General features: G+C 38.7%; 1 protein-coding gene across 12 annotated transcripts in view; it reads right to left on the bottom strand.

The window, feature by feature from the left end:
• Positions 1 to 16,426, bottom strand: part of ERG (ETS transcription factor ERG) — a 110,588-nt gene that overhangs the window by 28,992 nt on the left and 65,170 nt on the right. For 2 of the 12 annotated variants that reach the window (XM_083734790.1, XM_083734791.1), the window contains exon 1: positions 15,465 to 15,656. The exons of 6 other annotated variants lie outside the window; for them this stretch is intronic. In XM_083734790.1, the coding sequence (XP_083590916.1) occupies positions 15,465 to 15,482 (18 nt within the window). In that variant the 5' untranslated portion in view covers positions 15,483 to 15,656. Of the gene's footprint in view, positions 1 to 15,067; positions 15,283 to 15,464; positions 15,657 to 16,426 lie in introns of those variants that run through there. 4 more of the 12 variants (XM_083734793.1, XM_083734783.1, XM_083734784.1 and 1 more) reach the window with 3 other exon arrangements.

Raw genomic sequence — 16,426 nt, 5'->3', positions numbered from 1 at the left:
ATTAAAGCACATATTGAAATAAGATGCCTGAAGGCAAAACTCTAAAAACTGTTTTTTAAAAGTTCACCTCTCTTCTTTCTGGGGCTGTTTCTGCATTGAAAACTGATCTATGATGGTTTGTTAAATAATAATACTTAACATTTGAATATTTCAGGGGGATGTCACTGAACTACAACTCACATTGACACTGGCTGTTGACCACACTTGCTGGGTCTCTTGGGAGTCATAGTTCAGCAGCATTTGGAGCACCAAAGATTTCCCACCCCTTGCTTTATTTAGTTCTAATCCTAACAGCAACCTTGTCAGTCAAGTCAGTATTATTGTCTCCCTTATTGAACGTAGGCATGGTAGTGGTGGGACTGAAGCTGAGAGAGAAAGAGGCTTTCCTAAGGCCACCTAATGAGTTCACAGCAAAGGTGAGATGTGAACTGGGGACTTTCTGATTCAGAGCTCACTTTCTCAGCCACTATTGCTACAGAAACTCTCTAATAAACTGATTAATTTTTTTAGATGAATCAAGTAGTATATACATTTTGTCAAAGGGGAGGAGCTAGACAAAGAATGATCCAAGGAGTCCTCAATGGCAGAACAGGCGGAAGATAACAGGCGGTATGTTACAAGGGGTGTTAAGGCGGATGAAGGCTGCAGCAGATAAGAATTGGCCGGTCGTCATGATACCCATGCCATCGGAATAGAGCCTTACTGCGAAGACTGTGCGTTGGTCAGCATGCACTGATGTACACACATAAATTCACACACAAGCGCCTTCCAAACACCCATCCCAAACCTAAAGAAGCAATGGGGACAGAACTGTGAAATCTGGAGGCCCCTCGTCATGAACCGGCACATGGGTGGTGGATACAGATTCAGTTGTTCTGACTCAAGGAATGAGGTGGTTGAGTAGCTCAGCAGCTGTATCCATGACTGAGCAGTCCTATTTAAGATCAACTCCGCTCAACAAGCACACACACACACACACACACACACACACACAGTTTTTGCTTTGTCTATTTTACTCATTACTTTTCTGGCCAATATTGCTTTTGGATTATATATTCAGCCTGTGGAGAAAACAGAAGCCTACCTAGTTTGAAAATAAAACTCAAGAAGCAGGTGTGCAAGATAATGTAGAGGCTCCTTTAGTTCTTCAGTGTGATTTCCCCAAGTGTTGCTCCTGTGCCTTTTAATCATGCTTGCATGAACTTGGGCATCCTTACATTTCCATATTTATACAACTGCTTCTGGCCAAAACAACTTTTAATGGAAACTGTTGGGCTTTCCATTTTCCAAAAATGGATAGTTTGATGGTTTTTGTGAGCTATCAGGACAAAATATTTTGAGCAAAACTCATAAATCCACAATCTGTTTGGAACAGCACTGACATCTGAAAGGAGATCTCAAGATGAATCTGCTTAAACCTGGGTTCATTAAAAGAGCTAATTCAAAGCACTGCAATTGTTTCAGTTGTTTATGAATCTCGACCTTCACAATGCTATGAAAATGTGCTGTCTCCTAAAGATGTTCTTTGCCGATATGACACACATTTTGTATTGTTTCATGGCACACAAGCATTAAATATCCCAGAGGTAATCCACCCTTCTCTTAACGGCTGATGACAGGTCCAATGCCTGAGCAAAATCAGTTGAAGGAAAGGGAAGTCTTGTCGGAAATGAGATTAATCTTGTAATGAGTGTTCAGTCCTGATAACCCATCTGTGCAGAGAACTGCTTTAACTGGAGTGCAATTAACCTTCACCTGACAAGTTCTGCCCAACTGTTATAAACAACATTAAAGGCAACCCCAGTTTCTGTGTAGACTACGCAGTCACATTTCAATACCATGACTACTGCTATGTGCAACAGGTTACTAACAAAAAAAATTCCTTCCAGTAGCACCTTAAAGACCAACTAAGTTAGTTCTTGGTATGAGCTTTCGTGTGCATGCACACTTCTTCAGATACACTGAAGAATACATCTTCAGATACATCTTCAGATACATATTCTTCAGATACATCTGAAGAAGTGTGCATGCACACGAAAGCTCATACCAAGAACTAACTTAGTTGGTCTTTAAGGTGCTACTGGAAGGAATTTTTTTTGTTTTGACTATGGCAGACCAACAAGGCTACCTATCTGTAACAGGTTACTAACAGTTAAGTCCCAGAGGGAAATTTAAAGTGATCCTGGGAATGTTTTCCAAATTATGGCTTGTATGTAACCAAACTTTTCTCAGAGTAGACCCATTGAAATTATTCGCCATGCCCATTAATGGGGCTACTATGAGCATGACTAGGGACGCAGGTGGCGCTGTGGGTTAAAGCCTCAGCACCTAGGACTTGCCGATCGAAAGGTCGGCGGTTCGAATCCCTGCGGCGGGGTGCGCTCCCGCTGCTCGGTCCCAGCGCCTGCCAACCTAGCAGTTCGAAAGCACCTCCGGGTGCAAGTAGATAAATAGGGACCGCTTACCAGCGGGAAGGTAAACTGCGTTTCCGTTTGCGGCTCTGGCTCGCCAGAGCAGCGATGTCACGCTGGCCACGTGACCCGGAAGTGTCTCCGGACAGCGCTGGCCCCTGGCCTCTTGAGTGAGATGGGCGCACAACCCCAGAGTCTGTCAAGACTGGCCCGTACGGGCAGGGGTACCTTTACCTTTACCTTTATGAGCATGACTAACAATGTCTATGACAAACTACAACTCATTGTACTTTTAAAAAACCAGTCAGCTGATATAGTCAGGCATATATTGGTCATGAAAGTACTTACCATCAGTTTAAAGTGGGCTGAGGTTGGTATATACTTTCCTGGAACATACTTGAGGTTACCAACATGATCTTAAGCCCAGTGCATACTCCCTGCTGTACATGCATTGAGAATTACAAAAATTTTGACACAACTCCGATCTCTATTTGTTGTGCTGTCTAAATAAATGTATCTTCATGACTGGATCTCAGACTAGTGGATTTTCTTTTCTTCTTTATTTAACAGCAAATTTCTATACCACTCTTCACCAAAAATGGTTACCAGATGTTGAACAAAAAATAATATAAGACCATAATGTATATTAAACAAAAGCATTAAAATAATTATTTTATATTACACAAACAGCATAATTAAAAACACCATAAAAATTGATCAGCCCATCAGCTACTAAAAGTGAGTTATTTCTAACTTGAAAATAAAGAAGTTTAATGAACCACTTTCTAATTTGGTTTTATCCTCACCAAGTGCCAAATTTAGACACAATCAGGCTGAATTCCTTGTTCTGTGGTGCAGACAAGTACACCAGACATGAGCACATTTAGTAACAAATATTGTGTTCACTTTACAGAATCCGAGTTTACTGCTTTTTTCCTAAGTTTAAATGTTTTTCATATTTCTTTCTCTCAGAAAATAAAAATAAAAGTGGGTTGTAGCCCATGTTAGTCCTACTCAGAGTAAACCCAGTGTCATTAATGGGCCTAAATTAGTAATTTCCAGTAATTTCAGTGGGTTTACTCTGAGCAGCACTAATATTGAGTTTAACATAATGTCTCTAAATACATTAATACCAAACTACAGAAGCAAAAAGCATTTTATAAACATAATCATATACAACATCAGTAAAAGATCAGTCATTGTACATTGTTCTAGGCCCCCAAGTCTGTGGAAGTCTCTTCCTCAAGTAATACACATGGCTCTATTTTTGGGAACGTTTAATAATTTATTATTATTATTAGCTTTTAATTAATTGCTACTTTTTATTAACTGTTCTAACCAGTTACCATTATTGTATTAATTACTGCTGCTCAGTTTTCAGGGGGTGTTATGTGGTTTTTAGTGGGATATTTTTCTATGTTTGTTTTTCCTTGGAAGGGCACCTGTGCCCTAAAAGCTGGCTCTAAATCAGTTAATAATGATTTTTAAAAATTGCTATGGATCAACAAAAGTTTCCAGTTTTGTGCTTTAAATCTAAAGAATTGAGAAGTTTATTTTGGACCTTTCTGAACAGCCTTTCAATGAATTACAAGATAATCGTAACTATGTCTACTCAAAAGTAAGTCCTGTTAAATTCACTGATGCTTACTCTCAGGTATGTGGGGTTAGGAATACAGCCTGATATTAGTGAAGAGGAAGTTCCAATTCAAAGAACTTCCTCTATTGGTACTCCCTGATCTGGTGAGCTATCAGAATAGGAAATGGAGGCAGGAAGTATCTGTCTACGGGCTCATTATCATCATAAGTGCTGTGGCAGCGTATTTATTGTTTATCACAGCAATAAACACACACACACACACACACATATATGGTATATACATATATATTCTCAAGAATGGCAAATTCCTATGAAGAACAGTATCTTGTTTACGACAAACCTTTACAGCATTGTTCAAATTCCATAGCATTGTTTGCTTTCTGTCTAATAAAAAAGGATGAGATGTTTTCATTCAGCATTCCAGCGACGGCCCATTGTTTATAAAGTTACTCAAGTGTCTTTTTTGCCCTTACTTTCACCCTCCTTCCTGCCCTCAACTTAAGGACTGTAATTAGGCACCAAATCTTCATGTTGCCTTTCTGTACTACTTTAAGACTCTGATCAGAATATTTCTGAGAGTGATAGAGCCTAGCTGTACATTCCAATTCTTGAAAAGCAGCAAATGTAGTGAGCAACCAGACGCCCCATCAAATCACTCAGTCAAAGATGGACGGAAAACCAAAGGAGAACGAAGGCAAACAACATAGGGAAACAGGAGCTGCTTGCTATTTTCCTACTTGGAATCCTGTGTCCACATGCGCATGAGCGAAGCAGAATCGAGCTTGCTGGCCTCTCTGCAAGCTCCATGTATTCCTCTGAAGTGATATGCAAACAATGTGTGGATCAAAGTCTCTACAAAATGTAGGCGCCCAAATCACAGAGACCCTTGGCTCATACAACTTCCAGAGGCATAGCCGTATTAATTTGTTTTGCAGCAAAGTCAACAAACCCTGAGGAAACGTACTCTAGTCCCAAAAAAATGCCACAATAAGGTTTACTAAATGCACTACAAGACTTATCGGAGACAGATTTATTATTATTATTCTTTATGAAATTTATATACCATCCTTCATCCAAAGATTAATGGGCAGTTTACAGTTCTGATAAATAACTCATTCCAGGGCCTAATACATAAATAGCAAAAACTAGACTGGATTATGTAATGTCTCAGGTTATGCATGTATAGTGGTACCTTGGTTCTCAAACGCCTTTGTACTCACTTGGAACCCAAACACTGCAAACCTGGAAGTAAGTGTTCCGGTTTGCAAACTTCTTTCATAAGTCGAATATGCTCCATTTTGAGTGTTATGCTTCCGTTCTGAGTGCCACACTTCCATTTTGAGTGTTACGCTGAGGTCTGTCTGTTTTTGCTATCTATTTTGCGTTTTTGTTTTTGCGGCTCTTTTTGTTTTGTTTTTGCGACTGTGTGGAACCCAGTTCAGCTACTGATTGATTGATTGTGTGACTGCAGTACATTGTTTATTGCTTTCAATTTATGGATCAATGATCTTGTTAGATAGTAAAATTCATGTTAAATTGCTGTTTTAGGGGTTGTTTTTAAAAGTCTGGAAGGGATTAATCCATTTTGCATTACTTTCTATGGGAAAGTGTGTCTTACTTTTGGAACACTTTGGTTTTGGAATGGACCCCCGGAATGGATTACGTTTGAGAACCAAGGTACCACTGTATCTAGACACCCCCGTCCTTTGGAATTGCAGAAAGCAGGAAGTGGATAAATTACTCAGGGCATTCTGGAAAACTGGCTAGGAATGGAAACATATTCCCTAGCACAAACACTGTAATGGGGTGCCCAAAGTTTTGAGCCTATTTTTTATTGCCATGGGTACTTTAGACATCTCCCAAACCAGAAATTAGGCTTGGAAAAAGTGTTTTTGTTCCCTCCCCCCCCCCAAGCATAACAAGGAGAGTACAACTAGTAAGAGTTAACCATCTCTCCACAGGTGCAAACTCCTGGAAGATCACCCCCCTCAAAGAGCCAGTAGAAGACTTTCACAAGCCTAATTATAGCAAGGAGGGGTTGTAACTGGGAAGTGAAGTGTTACCTCTGCAGTTGGGACCCCCGAGGTCGCCCCTCCTCTGTTGCAATTGAGTTTCAACAAAGCTTCCCACCATAGCTAATAGAATACAGTGGTACCTTGGGTTACAGATGCTTCAGGTACAGACTCTGCTAACCCAGAAATCGTGCTTCAGGTTAAGAACTTTGCTTCAGGATGAGAACAGAAATTGTGCAGTGGCGTTGCAGCAGCAGCAGCAGCAGGAGGAGGAGGAGGCCCCATTAGCTAAAGTGGTGCTTCAGGTTAAGAACAGTTTCAGATTAAGAACGGACCTCTGGAACAAATTAAGTTCTTAACCCGAGGTACCACTGTACTTCTTTCAAGCCTAATTTCAACCAAGGGGAGGGGCAGAAGGAATGGGACTCTGTGGAAAGTCTGTTCAGGTGAATGTGCACCTGTGTGCACCACACTGGCAACTCATGTGCTATAAGAATAATTTATGCTGGTTTATCTGCTTTTGCCCTCAGATAATGTTGCCTTGTAACATCACACTGGGTGCAGCAGTATATAAGTTCAATCCTGGGCAATTATTTACAGCTACCATTAGTACTGAGTCTTGATTAATGATTACAGATAGGTAGCCGTGTTGATCTGCCATAGTCAAAACAAAAAAAAATTCCTTCCAGTAGCACCTTAAAGACCAACTAAGTCAGTTCTTGGTATGAGCTTTCGTGTGCATGCACACTTCTTCAGATACACGGTGGTGTATCTGAAGAAGTTGGTGTATCTGAAGAAGTGTGCATGCACACGAAAGCTCATACCAAGAACTGACTTAGTTGGTCTTTAAGGTGCTACTGGAAGGAATTTTTTTTGTTTTCATTAATGATGTTACTCTAAATGCATCTTTTCCTCTCACAACAGAGGCAGTTTTAGGGTAGTGCAACTGGTGTAGTCACACCGGGTGCTGCACTAGAAAAAGCACCAAAACAAGGCCGTAGAATGGAGCATCAGAGGTGAGGAGGAGTGCCAAATTTCAGCGTCACACAGGGCATCGTTGAAATTTGAGAGCCCAAAGTCCGCCACTGCTCACAAGTACACATGTTAAGCTGTCTTTATCGCTGCGTGACTGAATTGCTGTTAACCTTAAGCTATATAGTGTAGTACATACTTAAGTAGACCCAGATTTGCAGCTGGTCTATATTAAAGGAGAATAGGAAGTTTTGGCCTTCATCCTACCTTATGAATGCAATTTTTAAGAAACAAATTTGACCCTTTAAAACTATTACATTTCCCTTGGGGGATAGTGTTCAAATTCCATTTGTCTGAACATGCTTAATAACTCAATCAAGATGCACTTTTAATCAAATTAGTCTCATTAATCATGCTTCTTTTAGCACTGTTTCTTCAAGAGTATAGCTGTTTGTTTAACAACGTCTAGAAGTTTAAGAGAGAATCTAAGACAGCAAAGACATGGGAATGTAATCTTCTGAGTGCTGCTACCATGAAATCTACATGCACCTCAGTGTGGTTCATGAAAAAGCCCAATGAAATGGGGGTTACAGAACTGATGGGCAACAGCTACACTAGGGTGGATTGTTCACAGTATTGTGTGTTGCTAGCCATTGCCCTTAGATTTTTGACACAACACAGCACAATAGCTTGGAGAAAACAAAGGATGCAATTTGTTTGATTGGGAGAATAATCTGGCCAGAGATTTTTATGTCCTGCAGAATTAGAAAGGAGGGCACATAATTCTCTCATGGAAATAAGACATTGAACTAAGAATGTTTAAGATTGGCTGTACTGGGTTATGGTTCTGTAGTAACAATTGTTACCTATTTAGCTTCCATCAATTTCCAATGCTGGGACCTTTCTGCAACTTTTGTTATATAAATGAACTTTTTTAGTGAAGTATTCAATAAAAACTGAGAAAAAACTTTCCAATTTTGAAATAAAAGAGAGAGAAAAACAGCCAAGATGGAACAAAGGATTTATGCATCCTCGAAACGTTTAGAGTCTAATGGTTCAGAAAGAACTTTTGTTATGTTCACAAGTTTAGTGCTCCCTAGATATAAGTTATGGTTCTGCTCCCACCTTGTTATGTAGGAAGTGTAGACTATACACTGCATATAAATTCTATTTTGAAATTTTTTATGTTATCTATTATATGACAAGGAACAAGGAGGATATAAGAGTGTTTGTTAGTAAGGGGAGCCTGCTATGTTTTTAACAATCCCTAGAATGCAATCCTTGCTACCTGGAGCTCAACTCATAGTAAGGAATTACCTTTCTTATTTTGGCATCTTCTATTGTCCAAGGTCAAAACTACATCAATGCACATAAATACTAGCAATGTGGATGAACAGCATTCTATAATAATTGTTTACTGGAATTGCAATTCATCTCTCTGGATGAGATGGGAAGAGAAGACAATCCAGAGTAGGGTCATCCATGCATGAGTCCTTTTCTGCTCTCTATTTCCTCCCCTAATACCAAACAGGCATACCAGACTTGCTTAAGCCCCAAACAGGGACCATTTGTTCCTGTGGAGCAAAGAGATCTGAATGACTCACAAAAGCAAACCAAGACATGTGCTACATGCTCATGAGTCCACCTGTCTGATGGTGTAATTCTATCCTAAAGTCACACTAATTGAGCATGCAAATCTCCCTATGCTGACATAACTCAAAGTTATGATAGCATGGTGAAATTGTGATAGTGTAGTAGAGATCCCAATGTGGCCAATCATACCATAGATCCAGCAGTATTGAGAAGCCAGTATAGGATCACAGCACATACATGACTTTCTTTCTTTATCCCCCTGCCACCTCCCGCACTGGTGTCTAGAGAACATTGGTGGCAGGGAGCTTTGGTTAAACAAGGTTAAGCACAATAACCAGAGAAACCAATGTAGATGAGTAATACTTCTCTTCTGAGCAGAGGCCTATTTCACCAATGTCTTGCTTTGGGCTTAGCCACTGTGAGAACAGAATGCTGCTTTAGAATGTCCTTTGGACTGATCCAGCAGCAGCTCTTCCTATGTTCTTAACTCTTACAGGTTCTTGGCCTCAGAGGTTTACACACAATGCAAACATCAGTTGATTGCACATCCAATGGAAGAGTGAGGAACTGGAATTAAATTTGTATACCGCCCTATTCCTCTAGATCTCAGGGTGGTTCACAACATAAAATTACAAAATGAAAAACACAAAATACACAACAGAAATAAGAACAGAAACAAACCAATAACCTCACTCTTCCACAATACATTTAAAAGGGCATCAGATATCAATCAGCCAAAGGCCTGGTTGAAGACATGCAGAATGAGAAAGCACCTAGGTAGCAGTACCTTTCTCAAATATTCACTCACCAACCCCTAATAAACATGTAGTCACAGGAACCATCTGTTGCAGCTGCTATTCACTGGCAATTGGTCAACTCTGCAGCACTAAGAGAGGCACAGGGTGTACCTCACCCACTACACCACCAGCGAGTCTTCTAGCAGCAGGGACTAGTGGGAAACCATCTATTCCTATGTGGAACTGCCATATTTTTGTCCCAAGACAAGTCCAATGGAATAGAGAGCTCTTTCCGTAGCAGAAAAGTTGTACTCATGCCCAGCTGGAGAATGTAGTGATGAGTAAAGCTTTGCCTGGTACTCTGCCGCCTGTTGCACAGCTTTCAAAGGCATAGTAGCCCTGCTAGGGAAAAAGTAATCCACCACAATGCTTTAGGAATTCACTCCATCACGATGTTGCCTAATAAAATCGGGGCATGTTCTAGTTAAGTCTCTATAACAAATACAGACCCTTCCACTAGTCACTCACCTGAGCTGACCTCAGGATGAAACACTAAATAGTGGTGGGGTGGGTAGTTTTCTACCATCATAGCACTCCAGGGGCTGTTGTGGGAATAGTTTGTTGTCTCTTTTAAGCTGTGCTGATTATATGTTGTTGCAAACTGCTTTGAGAATTTTTTTATTTTTACAACCAAGTATATAAATTTTGTGAAATAAATAATAAAAATGTCATCTAGTACAGGTGGAGACTTGTTAAATTAGCTAGCTAGGTAGCAAAGAAGGCAAAACTTGCTCTAAAAATGGTTCTTGAGAGCACAATAAATGCCATCTTTACAAGTAAACAAACAAACAGACAAACAAACAAACAAACGTATTTCCCCCTCCCTTAAAAATTCAGGTCTGCAACATGCGCACAGTCTAGCCACTGGAAAGCCACCCAGAGTGAGGAGGCAGGGCTGAAGTACTCCTCTGTTCCATCCGATCTTCCTCCAGCATGCCGGATTGGGAGTTTGGATTCATCTGCTTGACTCTGTTCATCAGTCATGTTTATTTGTAAGAGATTCAACATTGGATTGTAGTTTTGTACAATCCAACATTGGGATGTTTATAGTTTTTTTTTAGAAGTATTATTTTCCTCAACATTTTTAGAGCCCTTTCATTGCTTTTCAAACCCACGTCTCTACCCTGATTGGTAAATTTAATCCTGTGTTTGCTAAATCTCATTGAATATCACACACCTCTTAAACAGCATTCTGTGTAAATATGACGCTATTGGAAAATAGACCAAGCACTAGGCATTTTTTATCGTCTGCTCTGTACTTGGAGACTCTCATTTGCCTGAAAGCCAAATATCTGGATCAAATTCGTCCTTAGTCTAATCAAGAATAAGCCCTCTTAGGCTTTGTTATTGGGTGTTCAGCAAAGATATGAGTGTAGAAGTGGAGATGAGCAGGCTAACTCTATTTCCCACCATGCCTATCCTCCTCATCTTCCAAGTCATGGAATGCAAACCTTTGTACCAGGGATCATTTTGTGTCCATGGAGGCTCACTACATGTTCTGGGACCCTGATTTCCCAGATATTTGGAATGTGGAGTGCCTTGTCCAATACAAAAAAAAAAAAAACCCTGTTGCACATAGTCTCCTTCCAAAGTTGAGAGGTGATGAGAACAGCGATCTAGAGCTGGGGCATTCATCTCACTTCCCCTCCTCATGTGCTTATGGAACACTGGCTAAGAGTGCCTTAAAAAGAGTTAAGATTTAGTACGCTATAAATAAAATTCATTCCTGCTACATACATCAAGTGCTGTGCAGGATTTACGTATAAGCTAAACAAGCTATAGCTTAGGGCCCCACTCTCTTGGGGGCCCCCCAAAAATGTAAAGGAATTTTTTTAAAGTTAGAGGTTAATAATTATTTCATTATTAATCTACTTCTTCTTAATTGTATTTCAGTTCAACAATTACTTTGATAAAATTCATATTTTGTTATGTGTAAATTGCTTTAGATACCTTTTGGGTCCATAAATTACCATATAACATATATTCAGCACAAAAAAGCAGCGACAATTTGTTGTTGACAAAGGACAGCTGGACATATAAAGGGCCCCATTACCTTCAGTAGCTTAGGGCCTCATCAAACCTAAATCCGGCCCTGATTCAAGTGCATTATTGATTGCTTTTTTTTATTTCTAAGCGAAAAACAATTATGGTCCTGATACTCATTTTAAAAAGAACTCAGGACCATACTATGGATTACCACAGTGTCAAAGCAAACTGTTAAACTAAATGAAACAAAATTCTTATTATACTTATTTGCATCACAAAGGCTCATTTGTTCCAGGGTGTCCAAGACCTTACCAAGTGGTACAGTACAGAGAAGATTAAAAAGATATGCCTCTTAACCATGTGCCTCAGTCCCATATATTTCAATGACACTTAAGCTTTACTAGCTATTTCTCCATTGTGTTCATGCATTTTAATTGGACTGCCATTTACCAGATGAGAGTTAAGGATATGCATAAGCTATCTGATGAGCTACACAGCAAAGGAGTGAAAGCCTTTTATTCCGCTTTTCATGCAAACGGTCTACAATGATGTTAGCAAAGATAAGGGATGAGAAACCAAAAGAATTGCATACTGCTGACTTCTATTGCATTGTAATCAAACCTACCTTCTCATAGAAATGTTTTCCATTCACTGAATGGGCCGATTTTCCTTAATTGAATTAGCTATATAATCTAAGAAATACAGGACATTCTTTTTTATACTAGAAATAAACAAATGTTGCTATTGTAATTGAGATTGAATTACATAAACTGATATTGTCAGCAAAGGAATTATGCAGAAATCAAATTAGATAACTCTAGCGACTATTGAAACCTCAAAAATTACTATTCTAATTACATAGACATTTTATCTCAAATAGCAGAGCATCCTAACTAACCACAAAAAAGGAAACTAGCAATTAAAAGCTGGCTATTTACATGATCCAAGGTAGACTGGGTGGCTTAAACTGAAACAGCTAGCCCCAAGTGTATGCAGTATGCCATTTCAGAAAATGCAGTACTCATTAAAATATGTTTTATTACAAAACTGTAAATGCATCTGCCAAGGGAAGAAAGGTAGCACAGCCTGCTGATGGAAAACAAATCCAGTTGAAGGCAGGCATTTTTTTAAAACCTTTATCCCACAATTTTTTAATAAGGAAAAAGAAACATCAGGATAATTATTTTTACTGTAATCAGCTAGCAATATTGACTTCAATGCTAAATGAAAATGAAAGCTCAATGTGTATTACTTTCTGTTCCTTTTACAGATTACAAGGTGTCTACAGTCACTGGGTTTATATATGCCATCTGTACACTATACTAATCTTCTGCTTGCAATTAGTGTTAGAATAACAAAAAGGGCCTGTAAGCTTCCCAGTTTGATAACCAGACAAAAACTCCCCCGTTTGTACCAACATTTTAAATTGGCTTGTAAAGATGGCAATGAGAACACCCAATAAGGATACGGGAATAAGATATAATAAATGGAATAGGGGTGCAATCCATGCATCATACTGAATTATGGCAAAACATCCCCACCAAAAAACTATTATCATTTCATAATCATCTGCCACAAAGCAGTTTGCACCCTTATCAAAAGCAACTGGGGTTAATATTCTTCAAAAACACAAAATACATATGACTCCCACTCCAGGCTTTATGGCTGTAGTGATTATGTTAGCAAGACTGCCATTTGCAAACTGTCCCACTAAAGCCTGGTGGAAATGGATGAAACTACTTAATTTATTTTATGCGCATATGACAAAGTCTGGTTGCACATATTTAAAGCATGATGTATGTGCTTGTATGGCTATATAAATTGATGTCAATATTGACTAATAAAGCCAATGTTTATTATTTTTATGTCATATTGGCACTGTAGTACCTACGACTACATAGAGCATTAGGTGCTGAAATGGGCTTTTTAAAATGCCTATTAAGCAATACTACGACACACGCTGATTTTGTTTTTGAGGTAAGATTAGTGTAAATAGAGGCTAATTGCACAGTGGTATTAATTGGGATACCCATACTTTTTGGGACACAGATCAAATTGTATTTTTTAAATGCAAATGGACTAGAATTCTCATCTTTTCTTAGAAGCAACAATCATCAGGTTATCTTGCAAAACAACAACCACACAACAATGCCTATAAACTGAGAATATAGCTTATTATACTTCTTACAGTACAGATTAATTTTGAACCCACAGAAATACATTTGATTCTCCTCATAGTCCCATCACCATCAGCAAAACCAAAACACACAAATGTGTGTAATTTTATATGCAATTTCAGATGTAAATAAAATGTTTACTGAGGAATTAAGAATTTTTCCTCTCTAAGGTATCGAACTCCAAAGTTTTGTGAAAGAAAGAAAGAAAGAAAGAAAAGGAACAATGTGACAGTACACTTGCAGAAGTACTGACTAATAAAATGCCAACTGCACTGTTAGATTAATTGTTAACATGTTTGGTCCTATATAGTACTAACAGGGGCTACCAAGAGCAAATTGAATGCCAAAAGACATGTAAGTATGTCATCAACTTTAAACACAATACTCACTAGTGTATTGTGGGTTTTTTTTAAAACAACAACAATGTAGAGACAGTAAACAGACTTGACAAGCTATTTTTAGTTTAAACAAGTTGACCCAATCAAAGATCCCATCTGTAGCTAGTTGTTTGTCTTGACATGATCAGACTATGCATCTGTAAATCTAATCCTAAAAGACTTAAGATCTTCATTTCAAGCTTGATGCTCACAACAAGGTTGATATAGTTGAATTTTTCATCTTTTGCTGTATGGGTTCTACACATTTAATTTTCAATGCATCAATGCAAAGCAAATTTGAATTTTGATCTCTATGCAGAATCATAAAAACATGCCTGACTAGAAAAGAGAGAAGAGCGTTTTCAAACCCCACAATTAATATTATCTCCATGAAAGTATTTTCAGTACTTGGGGATACAAAACATTTAATAATTAATAACAAATCAAGTAAAATAGTCATTATTGTGAAACCAAACACCAGTTTAAATTACTAAAGCTGCAGCCCTAGCCCCACTTACCCGGGAGTAAAACTCCATTGAATTCAGAAGGAGTGAGTAGGCATGGTTAGGATTGTGCTGTTTATTCTGGTTTGGTTGCTAATATATTATGTAAAGCCTCAGAAAAGTATAAAGAAAGTTAATGCTGTGAATGAAATAGTGGATCTCTGTATGTAGGCATATAAAGAGAGTTCATCAATATAAATCCTATATCATTGTCATCAGGCTGTTAATTACACAAGGCTTGTTTCTTCCGCAATTAGCTTATTGGCAAATATGTAGTATGAGCTACAAAACTTCTTACTACAGAAGCACAAACTGCTTATTTATATGTACAACAAAATAATTGAAACCTCCACAAAACTGTCATCTTGCACAGCTTGTTCTAAAGTAGCTAAGAATAATGCTCAGGCTGAAGTCATAAACCTCGACAAATTTTTATTACCTTCAAATTAAAAACAACAACAACCAAAAAGGCATTCTAAAAAGTTAACTAAATTGCTATCATTATTTCAGTGACATTTGACAAAGCTGCTGAATATTAGATGTCTATAAAACAAAATCAACAATACCCAAATGGGAGCAAAATTTAAATTTCTATTTAAATATGTTTGCTTCCATATAAATAAAGGAAATGTTTAAAAGCACCTGAAAACATATCACTTAATTTCTCAACAATTACTCCCCCGTTCCCTTACAGCAGTCCAAGGTCCAAATCAGATGCATATCCAAAATTTGTTTTAAAAACGAAGACAACAAGAAAATTCAGAAGCTCTTCCCACAATAGGGCTTTGCAAGTATAATCCAGAGCACGGAATGGTGAATTTAAAAAAAACACCCAAGTTTTTCTGAGTTTCATGTTTTTAAGGCTTGTGGACAGGGAGTAGGAAAAAGGAAATTTACTAGGCAGTACAAAGGAAATCTACTTGTCCTCTATTGTGGCTGCGGGGGTGTTGCCCAATTCTACCTTACTGGTGTTTAGAAAGGAAATTAAAAAAAACACAATTCTGAAAAAAGTCTAATAAAAAGGCATTCACTTTCTTACCTTAATAGTACTCGCCATAATGTGATCTAGGTTATTGATCGCTAATAATTACCAATAATAATTATTGCTTCACTCTGACCAGAAAGGAGTTTTGATGAAGTTATTTAGAGCGGATGAGATTGTGCTAACTCTGGGAAATGAAGTCAGCCAGTGGCAGGAAGAGGTTTCTATTGGTCCTGGCTACTGCAGTTTGAAGAAACAGGATATTTGGGAGCTAAGAGATAAGAGGTCCTAAAACAATGTTGTTTTTCTTGACGATATGCAGCTACAAGATTTTTTTTTTTTATAAATGTCAATTGGCTATGACAGTGTCAGCAGGTGTGATATGATGTGCAGTAAATATGGTGTGCCACACTGAAGCAGGATGCAGATGTCGCATGAACTGGGCCAAATTTGATATGGGGCTCCCCAGGGCATTAAAGATTTAGGGCCAAATTTAGGTTTGGGGTAAATTGCTGCAACCCTACTAATGTCAGAGGACAGAAGCATACCAACAACACCAAACTTTTCTGTTACAGAACAAAGTGTCTTCATACCAGGTCAAACTGTCTGTCCATCTCGTCCAAACGGCAGCAGCTCTTCAGAGTTGCTGCTACCAAATTCTTTTAACTTCAGATGTGATGGACTGAACCTGAGACCTGTTTTGTGCAAAGCATGCCCTTTACCCCTGTGACCCTTTCCCTTGAAAAGGGGAAGAATGGAAGTCCACGTATGGGAGAATTTGAACTCACTACAGCCTCTGCTTTCAGCTCACCCTGAAGCAGCTCCCTTTGGCCACTGTAGTGGTGAACTCAATACCTATTGTCTGTTTATAGCCTTCCAGATCTGTTTTAATAGGCTTATTTTCAATAAAGCTGGACTCATGTCAGGAAAATGTATGAATGGGGATGGGGTGGGGCAATGTTACAGAAGGGAAATTGTACTAACCATTCAAATGCTTATGTACCATAGTTGGACAACTT

This window comes from Podarcis gaigeae, assembly GCF_964106915.1.
Source record: "Podarcis gaigeae genome assembly, chromosome: 4".
Classification (NCBI taxonomy): Eukaryota; Metazoa; Chordata; class Lepidosauria; order Squamata; family Lacertidae; genus Podarcis; species Podarcis gaigeae.
This window is presented reverse-complemented; position numbering and strand designations above follow the sequence as displayed.